Consider the following 12,324-nt stretch of genomic DNA (forward strand, 5'->3'; position numbering starts at 1 on the left):
TTTCCAGTATGTCTCTCACCTTTCCATCACACTTTCCCGAGTTTGTGTGCACACTCACATGGACCAGTCCCAGGGACTGGGTGAAGGGCACTGTCCCCAAGTTTTTGTGCAGGCTAGTGCTCTACCACCTAAGCCACAGCTCCACTAACTTTGATCCTCAGATCACAACCTCCCCAATAACAGATTACAGATGTGAGCCACCAGAATCCAGCCGTGTTTTTAGTGCTATCACTTATTCCAGGACTAAAAACCTTCGTCAGATCCCTCGATATAAGGTCTGTCTCATTTTTTGGGGGGAGCGGGGGCAGTGGAAGTCTGGAAGCGTGGCTCATAATCTCAGTAGATGCAGCCTATCAAAAATTCCCAAGGAGAAGCGAGGTGCCAGTGGTTCACACCTGTAACTCTACAAGTAACTACCACCACAACAGCTTAACTGGTGAGAGTGCTAGCCTTGAGCACAAAAGCTCAGGGACCCAGGAAACAAAATCTCCAAGGGCTAAGTAAAACTTGGCAGTGATTTCTAGTGTATACAAGACAAGTTTCATGTCCTACCAACTTTGTCACTAGGTTTACGGGAGTTTGGCATATTACTGTTATCTAAGTCCTCGATTCATATGGAAAGTAAGGGCTGAGTGGTCTGATAGAGGCCTGATTTGGTTCAGATTTTTTCTGTGTGTGTAGTACCTAGGAAGTAAAACCCAGGGCTAGGCAAGCACTCTACCACCAGGCCACGCTCCTGGACCCCAGAATTTTTTTTTTCCCCTGTGGGTCATGGGGTTTGGGCTTGGGCACTGTTCCTGAGCTCTTGTTCAAAGCTAGCGCTCTACCTATTTGAATCGCAGCACCACTTATGGTTTTCTGGTAACTAACTGAAGCAGGATCTTCCTGAGTAGCTAGAATTACAGGATACCAGCGCTTGGCTTGAGTTCTGTTTTATCTCGAAAACAAAGTTTCCTGGTGCACTTGTGACACAGGTTGCTCTCCGTGGAGAAGTCAAACCAGGGAGTCAGAGCTAAGCTCCAATTTTTTTTTTTTTTGTAAGCTTGGAGAAGATGTGCATATTACTATTGTTATGAGATAAAACTTGCATTTCCAAAGAAGTGACTACTCAACCCAAAGAAAATGACATTTTATAGGAAGTTTTAATCTCAAAATATATATTAAAAAAAAAAAGACAAACCACCAAACATCAGGAGACTTAAGATACCTCAAAGAATTTGCTTGCCTCCGTCTTTATGAACAGAATGGACACACTCTTCCCTATGCAGCCATCAAAGGAACCTGAGCTGCGGGGAGCCCCACGCCAGGTCTGGGCAGTTTCTCCACGGGATCTAGTATTGCTAAGAGCTTTGTGTAAGTGGCAGAACACACAGGCCTCATCCCTCCAACTCATTTGCTTCACATGCTAGGGGACTGCTGTGCAGGGACGCCCGGCGTGGCCTGGCGAGGCAGGGTGTACATGGCTCCTAAAAACTGGTCTGCAATCCTTCCTGCTTCACGAAGCCCACTCAGGAGAGCACCGTGGACTGTGGCTGGGTAGTTCCGGATCGTATGTTCTCCCGCAAAGAAGAGTCGTGGGATGGGCTATTTTAGGAAAGGAGAGGAAATCAACAGGTTGTTGTGTTTTTCACAATACTGGGACTTGCCCATCCTCCTCTCGACCCTTTGAGCTGTGCCCTCAGCTTATTATTGATTCAGTCAGCAATTCCCGTTGACTCCCGAAGGACTTCTCCCTCGTCCTCTTTACCTTTTCTACCTTCTACAACACCTCACCAGAAAGCGTTTTCCTCAAATTGACGATGAATGAAGCCCACCCTTCGTTCAAGAAGTGCACGAGAGCGGGTGCGGTGGCTCACACCTGTAATCCTAGCTACTCAGGAGGCTGAGGTCAAAGGATCAAGGTTCAAAGCTAGCCCTGGCACAAAAGACCTGAGACTACCTCCAATTAATCACAAGAAAATGGGAAGTGGAGCTGTGGCTCAAGGGGTAGGGTGGTAGCCTTGAGCTGAAGAGCTCAGGGACAGTGCCCAGGCCCAGAGTTCAAGCCTCAGGACACACCAAAAAAATTAAAAAAAAACAAAAAAACAAAACCCTACACCAGTCCTGATTCACCAGTTTACTGGTCTCAAATTCTAGACTTTTCTTTGCCGCATGCAGTAGTACCTCACTGGAGAGGGGAGGGAGAAGATAGCAAGCTACTGTGACCAGGGATCCACTCCACCCATTCACTCTTGGCATAGTCTAGATAAAGACCCACGACAGCTAGCTGGGAGCAGAGCACACCCTGGCCACTTGTGACTTGTGAGTTTAGACGGTCAAGACTTACAAAGCTATGGCAGAATGTCAATAAGGCTCCTCTCTACTCTTGGGTTATTTATCTGGGAATCTAATGATAGAATGACCCAGATCTAAAAAAATAATTTCCAAATAGGCCCAGACGGCTTTCTCGTTTCTCACCTGTGGGGCGCCTGGAATTGAGGGGCCAGGAGTGATTGGCTGAGCCATTAAATCATAGTCATTTCCAGACGATCCTGCAGCAACGTAGGAATAGGAGCCCCGGGCCCAGGGATCAGCACGCCAACGAGACACCACCGTTTCCTTGGGCTGAAGGAAAGACCAAGAATGAAGTCATCACTGACACCAGGCAGGACAGCGTAGACAGGAGCACTGGGGCCAGGTGATGGATGCTGCTGCTTTCCCAAGAAGGCGAGCAGGCCCGCCAGGCTGCCTTCTTGACAGTTCACTCCAGCCTGCTTGACAGCAGCTCTTATATATTCATATGGAACATTGATGTCTCCTTTCGAAGGAACTAAAGGACTTAAAAAACTGACTTCAGGGATGGGAGTTTGGCCTAGTGGTAGAGTGCTTGCCTAGCATGCACCAAGACCCGTGTTAGATTCCTCAGTACCACATACATAGAAAAAAAAGCCGGAAGTGGTGCTGAGGCTCAAGTGGCAGAGCTCTAGCCTTGAGAAAGCCCAAGGACAGTGCTCAGGCCCTGAGAAGAAAAACAAAAACAAAACAACAACAACAAAAAAAACTGACTTTAGAGCTTTTTGCTGGCGTCTGGCCACTGTCTGAAAGGGCAGGTGCTGGCCACAGTGGCGCACACCTGTAATCCTAGCTACTTAGGAGGCTGAGATCTGAGGATCAAGGTTCAAATTCAGGACCAGAGACTCTTTATCTCCAATTGACCTCTAGAAAACGGGAAGTGGGGCTTGGCTCAAGGGTAGGGTGGTAGCTTTGAGCTGAAGAGCTCAGACAGCACCCAGGCCGAGTTCAAGCCCCATGACGCACAAAAAAAAGAAGGGGTAACTTGATAGAGAAGTGCAGCCCTGGTCCAGACCCTGCCTGGAGGACAGAGTTTGACCTCAAGGTCTCGCAGGCCCTCGCTAGCCCTTGTTTGTTCAGGTAGTCTCCTCCCCTCCCTGGAGTCAGCCAGGGCTTGTGGGCGTGCTCCACCACACTGGAGGGCACTAGTTTTAAACAAAATTCTGTTCTTGTTCTGACCAAGAACTCAGGCTGCAAACACATCAAATAAGCCAAACACTGGATTAGTAAGAAGCCTGGTCCATGCCTGTGCCCCCCGCTTACCTGGGGCACGGCGCTGCTACCAAAAATCCCTTTGAGAATGGCCAGGCACCGGCCAACGATTACATCATCGCTTATGTTCTCCATGATGCCAGCAGCTTCTCCTGCCACCAGGGCTAACAGGATGGGAGCTGGGGAGACAAAGGATAATCCAGGGTTTCTCTCCTGACTTCTCTGCTGAGCCTATCTCAGTCTCATGACATCTGACAAATGGTGGAAATAAAGTGGTTTCCGAACCCTCCCAGGAACAGCCTGAATGATGAGGTGTGGCACACAGGCAATGCACTGCTTGCAACGAATGTCACAGAATATGGCACTCCCCAACGAAAGGTAACTGGCAGCAGGTGCTGGTGGCTCATGTCTGCAATCCTAGACACTCAGGAGGTTATCCAAGGATTGTAGTTTGAAGCCAGTCTGGGTAGGAAAGTCTGTGAGTCTCTTTATCTCCAATTAACCACCAGAAAACCAGAAGTAGAGCTGTGGCTCACAGCAGTAGAGTATTAGCCTTGAGCCCAAAAGCTCAGGGATAGAGCCCAAGCCCTCAATTCAAGCCTTATGACCGATTTTTATTTTTTTTAAGGGCAACTAGAATTTTAAACATAAGGTCCATGTCCTGAAAGGTCACTTTCAAACACGGACAATTCAGTGCCAAGATCTTAAAGCTAACAAGAGTGAGACAAGTTGGGAAAAGTGAAGGAAAGTGTGTGGGTCCAGGCCACAGTAGTTGCAGAGGCCTTGAGGTGGAATGCAGCAGGCACAGCCTAGGATTTGAGGACACAGTATGCTGGGAGCTGGGGAGTGGGCAGAGAGAAAGCAGGTGTGGGACACAAGGCTGGCACTACCAAGACCTCTGGGCCTGGATGGAGAACAGCCCAGCGTCAGAGTCTGTACCGTGCAGGAATGACAGGGAACCTGGGGGAGGCAGCCATGTGGCCTTGTGCTTGTGTCGCGCGTGGCCCTGGCTGTCAGTGCAGTATCCGTGTTGCATGCTTTTCTTCAAGTGAGGCGGGATATAGTTAAGAGCAGTCCAATGATAAGAAAATAAATGAACAAGAGAAGTGACAGAAGTGACAGTTCCTTCTAGGAAGCCTCCCTTAGCCTGTCCCTCCAGCATGTGAATTCTTTCTGTGTGTGCGCTCGACACGGCAGAGATTTTGGAAATTGCCACTGAGTGAATGAAAAATCAAGATACACATGCTTGAGAAAACTCTAGCTCGTCCTCTTACGTTCCTGAAAGGAACAGGACACTAGGAAGTAGTTACCTTTGTACAAGTTCCAGAAGAGAAAGAGCTCGCCCCTGCTGGCAGTGGTGCTGCCAACATGCCCGAACAGATTAACGCTTGGATCCCAGAACACCCGGTCAAAGCACAGCACCACCTGCAGGAGGAGGGGGGGCGTGAGTGGTGCCCGGTCTCAGATACCACAGCTCCTCAGACTGCCACCACCACCACTTCTGATACAGCCCGGGAATTTCTAGTACCAATGCCTTCTTCAGGATGACAGTCTTGACCTACGCTCTTGCAGGTTTGGGTTTTTTTAAGTGAGTATGTTTGAGCATCCTAGACTGCCGGGAGCACAGGCAAGCACGGCTACACGAGGCGACACGGGGCTGTGAGTGAGGACAGGGGGAGAGCCTAGAGCACATCACCTTGTTAAGGTTGCCAAATCCCATCCTTTGGACTGCAGACGTTTTCCACTCGGGAAGAGGAGGCACAAACTGAACAGCTGGTGGCTGCTGCTTCAACACACCCAGGGGGAGGGTACAGAGCACCGCGTCACACTTATAAATAAAGGTTTGACTGGTGGAGCGTGTATTCACAGCGATCACTTCACATCCTGGAGAGGGTGGTGGGAAGAAACTCAATTGGTGCTGCGGGTGGAATAAGGGGGCCAAGCGCATGGGTCGACAGCCATTTCCACCACTTCCACCGGGTTATGTCTGGATCTCTGAGTGAAGCACTACTTTCCTCCCGGGTAAGAAAGCAGTCTGGGCGCTCGTCTGTCATCCTAGCTACTCAGGAGATCTGAGAATCATGGTTTGAAGCCAGACTGGGCAGGAAAGTCTGTGAGACTCATCTCTAATGACCTAAAAGCTGAGCTGTGGTTCAAGTGACAGAGTGTTCGCCTCGAGCACAACGCTCAGGGATAGTGCTCAGTTAAAGCTTCAGGATTGTCCCCCTTCTCCCCCACAAGGAAAAATCAGGACAGCTGGGGGTAGAGCTGCAGGTTACAATGGCAAGGTCAAAGGCCATAGTGTGCTGAGTCCTTGCTGCTCCCCAGGAGTTAAGTAACTTACAACAAGGTCAAGAGTGAAGTGCCATCCGGAATGAACCAGCGCCTGCCCACAGACTAGCTGCACAAGGATCACAAGAACGGGTCCGGGGGCTGGTGCAGACCACACGTGCACAGCCCCTCTTCTTGAGAATGCACTGGGGGCTAAGCTTGTTGGTGAGCTCAAGGCTGGCCTCAGAAGTGAATGGCACTGATTTAACCTCAAATGAATGCTGATGTCATCGCATGTAATACATACAACATAAACTTTTGTGAGGCGTGAGAGCTCGGTACATGGCCATTTCCGGTGGCTGCAGAACTTGGGGACATGACCCCGCTACCCTCCCTGTGCTCCACTGCCTGCTTTCACACCATCACCACGGGCTGCCTTTGCTGAGAAGACTAAATGGCAAACTGCTTCAGTGGTGGTGGCAACTCTACAGAAGGGGCTGCAGATTCAGGTTGGCACCTCTGCCCCCATGCCTGGTAGTCCAAGAATCAGTGGGGGAAGTGACCAGCCATCTTCATGAGTTCAAAACTATACATCCTAGTGATCTGACCACAGCTTCTCCCAACTCCCGAAAGTGGTGGTAAGGACAGAGCTATCCTGGTTGCAATCAACTACTAGCAGACTGCTCCAGAACTAGGAACCAACCTCAAGTGTCCCTCTGAAGAAAAAACCAGAACACACCCGAAGAGGCTGATGGAGGATTATTGGGGAGGGGGGGGAGGAAAAGGACCCTAAATCCTGGGATTTATGAGTACACTTAGCAAAACTAGGCCCGAACTCACTGGCTGTTATTTTAACCTCATACTACTACTACACACACAGGTTGAAAACACTAAAGCTTTACATTTTTCATTTGTAAAACCTCCACAAGCCCAATCTCTCCACTTAGGAACCATGGTTCATCTAACGTGTGACAAGGGGCTATAGACTTGCTGCAGCCATGGAGACTGAGGGCAGGGTCTGTGCCTTACCTGGGCAGTGGCCACATACCTGAGGCGGTGTAGCGGACCTGTCGAACTGCTGTGTTCAGCTTAATATCCAGGCCCTCGGCCAAAGCCACGGGCACACACGAGTACCCATTCCTCACTGTCAGGTGGCTGCCAGTAAATTCAAAGTCGTCATCCTAACAAGGAAAGAAAAGTGTCCATTTCCACATTCATCTATGCAGTCTGCACTGGGTTCTAGGACTGCTGGAAAATCCACGTTTTCTGGGAGCTGATAATGCACGCCTGCAGCCCTAGCTATTTAGGAGAATGAGATATGGGCTGTGGTTTCAGGAAAGTCTAAACACTGAGTTTTCAAGACCCCTTCTTGGCCCAGAGTTGGAAATGATGGCATCCTCAATCCTAGGTACAATGGGAGGCGTTGCTTACTTTATAAGTATAAACTAGGCCCAGGTCCAGGCAGGAAGACTTCTCAAAAACAATCAGGGCTGACAGACATGGGCGGCTCAACCCTACAATCCTAGCTAAAAATTTAGGCTATATTCTTGAGGATCTCAGTTTGAAGTATAACAGGCTCTATCTTCCCAATAACCTGCAAAAATGAGGGCCTGAGCGTAAGCTCCAAAAAGGAAAAAAAAGCCAGAAGTGTGGCTCAGCAGCAGGAAGTTTCAGGCCTTGAGTTCAAACATTAATTCCACCAAAACAAACAAAAAAACCCAAGTTTGGAAGTGGAGTTGTAGGGGTAAGGCAATAGCCTTGATCTGAAGAGCTCAGGGACAACACCGAGGCCCAGAGTTCAAGTCCCACAACTGTCCACAAACAAACAAACAAAAAATAAGCTTGTACAGAGTCAATATTTTAAAGCAGTAACTAAAAAATAGTTATTTAGACCAGGAGTTTGGTCTAGTGGTAGAATGTTCGTCTAACATGCATGAAGACCCAGGTTCGATTCCTCGGTACCACATACATAGAAAAAAACAGAAAAGGTGCTGAGGCTCAAGTGGTAGAGCCCTAGCTGTGAGGAAAAGCCCAAGGACAGTGCTCAGGCCCTGAGCTCAAGCCCCAGGACTGGCAAAAAAAAAAAAAAAGTCATTCACAACTCAACTATAGTTGCTTATCTATGGGAAGTGGGATTATAAAGGACTTCTGTCTTCCCTCAAGTTCCCATGAGCATAGTACCATATAAATTCATGCTGCTTAGGGGAGGGGTGTGGAAACACGGATGATCAGAAAGCATTAAACTCACGCCTGCCTGCCTGCCTGCCTGCCTGCCTGCCTGCCTGCCTGCCTTCCTTCCTTCCTTCCTTCCTTCCTTCCTTCCTTCCTCCCTCCCTCCCTCCCTCCCTCCCTCCCTCCCTCCCTCCCACCACTCCTGGAGCTTGAACTCAGGGCCTGGGCACTGTCCATGGAAACTTTCTGCTCAAGGCTAGCACTCTGCTACTTGAGCCACAGCACTACTTCTGGCTTTTTCTGTGTAAGTGGTATGGAGGAATCAAACCCAGGACTTTGTGCATGCTAGGCCAGCACTCTTCCACTAGGCCACGTTCCAGGACCCAAGCAAAATCTATACTTATTTAAATTTACAGATTCTGAAGTTGAAGATTTCCAATATTAAACTAACTAGGTGAAAGCAACCCAGAATTATAGGGAGGCTCAAGATAATTCAGATAATGAAAGAAACATCTGGACTGGAAGGACTGAATACACCTCCTTCCCCGCCCCCAAATCATACTAACTCATTCATTGGAATTTACCATGATTTTTTTTTTGTCAGTCCTGGGACTTGAACTCAGGGCCTAAGCACTGTCCTTGGGTTTTTTCAAGGCTAGAGTTCTACCACTTGAACCGCAGCCACATCCGGCTTTTTCTGTGTGTGTGGTACTGAGGAATTGACCCTGGGTCTTCATGCATGCTAGGCAAGGGCTCTACCACTAGGTTAACCTCCTGGCACTGTCAGTTTTTCTATATAAAGAAAAATTTTTTTTCTTGCTAGAACCAGGAGTTTCACCTCAGGACCTCACATTGCTCAACTGTAACTCTACCGCTTGAACCACACCTGAGTCTAGTTTTATGCTAGTTAAATGGAGATAAATCTCATGGGCTTTTCTGTTCATAGCCTCAGGACCTCCAAAAAAATTTATACTGAAAGCATATTTAACATAAAGTCCAGCACATCAGCAACTCTCAAGAATATTGTTAAACAAAAGCCAGATGGAGAAGTGTAGCACACTCATAGATTACAAGACTCAATAATGAATTTGGCAAATATATATATATATATATATATAAATACACACACACACATTAATATCTGAATAAGAAACCCAGAAAGTTTTTTTTTAATTGACAAGGTAACTTTAATTTGTTTTGTGTGAAAATACAAAAGACCTAAAGATACTGGAAACAAAAAACCATTTCAGGGCCGGGAATTTGGCCTAGTGGTTAAAGTGCTTGCCTTGCATGCACGAAGACCCGGGTTCAATTCCTTGGTACCACATACATAGAAAAAAGCCGGAAGTGGTGCTGAGGCTCAAGTGGTAGAGTGCTAGCCTTGAGAAAGCCCAAGGACAGTGCTCAGGCCCTGAGCTCAAGCCCAGGACTGGCAAAAAAAAAAAAAAACAAAAAACCATTTCAGTAAGGAACAAAGTTGTGGATGTCAGGGTATGGGTGCTGTTTCAGAGTTTAACTATAGACTCACATTTACAAGGCCAGAGGAAGACAAAGGAAGTCACTGTGCTGGAATGGAGAAAGATGGACACTAACTCACCTCTAGTTACACAGAGAAATCACTCACAATGGATTAAAGACCTGCAGCTAAGACTACACTCACAAAGCTTATGGGAGAAAATCTTTTTGACCACAGATAAGACAAGTGATTTTTAGGATAAAAGAAGCATAGCTGGGTGTGGGTGGGTGCGGTGGCTCACACCTGTAAACCCAGCTACTCAGGAGGCTCAGATCTGAGGATCAAGGTTCAAAGCCATTGCAGCACAAAAGGACCTGAGACTCTTATCTTCAGTTAACCTCTAGAAAACAGGAAGGGGGGCTTGGCTCAAGGGTAGGGTGATAGCCTTGAGTTGAAGAGCTCAGGGACAGTGTCCAGGCTGAGTTCAAGCCCCATGACCCACCATAAACAAACAAACAAACAAATAAGAAAGACAGCATAAGCATAGAGCTGAAGTTGTAACTTAGTGGTAGTTTGCATTCAGTGTGCTCAAGGCCCTATGATCAATCCTAGAACCACCAAATAAATAATAATAAGTGATAATGATGAATAAAAAATCCAAAATAGCTGGGAGCCAATGGCTCAGGCCTGTAATCCTAGCTACTAGGCTGAGATCTGAGGACTGTGGTTCAAAGCCAGCCCAGGCAGGAAAGTCTGTGAGACCGTATCTCCAATTAACCACCAGAAAGCGGAAGTGGCGCTGTGGCTCACGTGGTGGAGTACCAGCTTTGAGCTAAAGAGCTCAGGGACAGTGCTCACGCCTGGAGTTCAAGCCCTACAGCTGTCAGAAAGGAAGAAAGAGAAAAAAACAAGCAGAAGACTGCAAAGTAAATTTTTTTTGGTGGGGGGCATTATTGTCGATAGGAGTTTCACAGGACTTTTCTACCCTGGCTGGCTTTGAACCTTGATCCTCAGATCATAGCCTCCTGAGTAGCTAGGGTTATAGGTATGCATCACTGGCACACAGTGGGTCTCCAATTGGGCTCCAAGCTCCCCCCCCCCAGTCATGGTGCTCAAACTCAGGGCCTGGGCACTGTCCCTGAACTCTGTTCAGAGTTAGAGAGCTCTACCACTTTGAGGCACAACTTCACTCCCTGTTTTCTGGTGGCTAAATGGAGATAAGTCTCATGGACTTTCCTATTCTGGCTGGCTTTGAGCCTCTATCCTTAAATCTCAGTCTGCAGAACAGCTAGGATTACAGGCCAGTCATTGGTGCTCAGCTATAACCAGATTTTTTTTTTTTAATGGGGAAAAAAGTGTGAACAGACATTTCCACAGAGCATTAAGAATATGAGAGACATCACCCTGCCCCACCCGCGGAATAGCGAATATTTTACTACCGCATTTGGAAGAGAAGTGATGCAAATAAGTGTGGTTTAAAATCTACTCCCCAGAAAGTCTAGCAATTCTACTCTAAGGTGAACATTAAGAATAAACATTCTAGCAATTTCAATAATAGCTTAAAAAAAAAAACCCTAGAGCTGGTTATTTGTCTATTTACTCCATACCAGCAAATGGATAAACAATCTACAAGGGACCGACTGATATATCTGCTGGCAACTTGGTGGTGAGTGAGTCACATACAAAAGGCTACATAATGTACAGTTCAATCAATAATATGACTGCAGAATGAACAAAATTATAGTGCCAAAGCATAAGAGACTCACTGCAAAGGAGAAAGAGAAAACTTCAGGATGCTGGGAATGCTGTGTCTTAGTTCCAGTAGTGGCCCATGACTAAGTGTGGTACAGCACTGAACTGTTTGCTTAAAATTGATAGTATCTTCTAACAACATGCAGGCATACCTACATATACAAAATTTTCTTAATAGCTTTCACGGATATGACCTGATAAAGGCATTTTACCTGATCCCAATGTTTGAGGGAGAGAGTAGAAAGAGGTGTGGCATTAGCGAATTCAAGATTTGCAAAATGCCAATCAAGTATTTGTCTGTCTCTTGATGAGAGATACACATCACTGAAAAAATAAGAATAAGAAAGTACAAGGTTAACAAAAAACATCACTGCTATTCTCTTTTTTTTTTTTTGCCAGTCGTCCTGGGCTTGAGCTCAGGGCCTGAGCACTGTCCTTGGACTTTCTCAAGGCTAGAGCTCTACCACTTGAGCCTCAGCACCACTTCCGGTTTTTTGGTATGTATGTGGTACCGAGGAATCGAACCCGGGTCTTTGTGCATGCTAGGCAAGCACTTTAACCACGAGGCCAAACTCCTGGCCCTACTGCTATTCTCAATGAGCTGGTACACTAGAATGCAAGTCAGGCATAATAAGGACTATACCTTACGTGAACAAACCTGTTTCTTGCCTAGTGCCTAGAGCAGTGCCGACCTTACCTTAGAGAAGCAAGCTATAGTGGGGAGTCTTTTGTTGAAAACTTAAACAAAAAATCTTCATACTAAGTCTTTTTGCATTATAAAAGCTACTGTAAAAGTCTGTCTTCCATTTTGTCTGTTGGTTATAGGGCTTGAACTCAGGGCTGGGGCACTTAAGGCCAGTGTTCTACCAATATGAGCTCAACACCATGGCCTGTTTTCTATTTTAAATAAAGTGAAGACTTAATTACAAGGAGGAGCAATATCTCTGATGACAGAATGAAAAGCAGATACACATAGAACATCAGTTTTATCTTCTCTACTCCAACGAACAGAGTATGTTTCCAGTCCCAAGAATTAGGAATATTTAAAGCAAAAGCATTTTTTTAAAAACCACACTTAAAGAAGACAATTTCCATCTGTTGTATCCTTACCCAAAAATCAAATCCTATGG

The 12,324-nt window shown here is 46.8% G+C and overlaps 1 protein-coding gene across 2 annotated transcripts in view; it reads right to left on the reverse strand.

The window, feature by feature from the left end:
- Positions 1-1,123: 1,123 nt before the first annotated feature.
- The window catches only part of Kdm1a (lysine demethylase 1A), a 57,281-nt gene continuing 46,080 nt past the window's right edge, over positions 1,124-12,324 (reverse strand). For both annotated transcript variants that reach the window (XM_090335593.1, XM_090335594.1), the window contains 7 exons: positions 11,407-11,518; positions 6,863-6,995; positions 5,240-5,427; positions 4,854-4,968; positions 3,595-3,722; positions 2,458-2,604; positions 1,124-1,584 (listed from right to left, as the gene is read on the reverse strand). In XM_090335593.1, the coding sequence (XP_090191719.1) occupies positions 1,399-1,584; positions 2,458-2,604; positions 3,595-3,722; positions 4,854-4,968; positions 5,240-5,427; positions 6,863-6,995; positions 11,407-11,518 (1,009 nt within the window). In that variant the 3' untranslated portion in view covers positions 1,124-1,398. The remainder of the gene's footprint in view (positions 1,585-2,457; positions 2,605-3,594; positions 3,723-4,853; positions 4,969-5,239; positions 5,428-6,862; positions 6,996-11,406; positions 11,519-12,324) is intronic.

The sequence above is a fragment of the Megascapheus bottae genome, chromosome 6 (assembly GCF_031878675.1).
Source record: "Megascapheus bottae isolate mThoBot1 chromosome 6, mThoBot2.hap1, whole genome shotgun sequence".
In the NCBI taxonomy this organism is placed as follows: domain Eukaryota; kingdom Metazoa; phylum Chordata; class Mammalia; order Rodentia; family Geomyidae; genus Megascapheus; species Megascapheus bottae.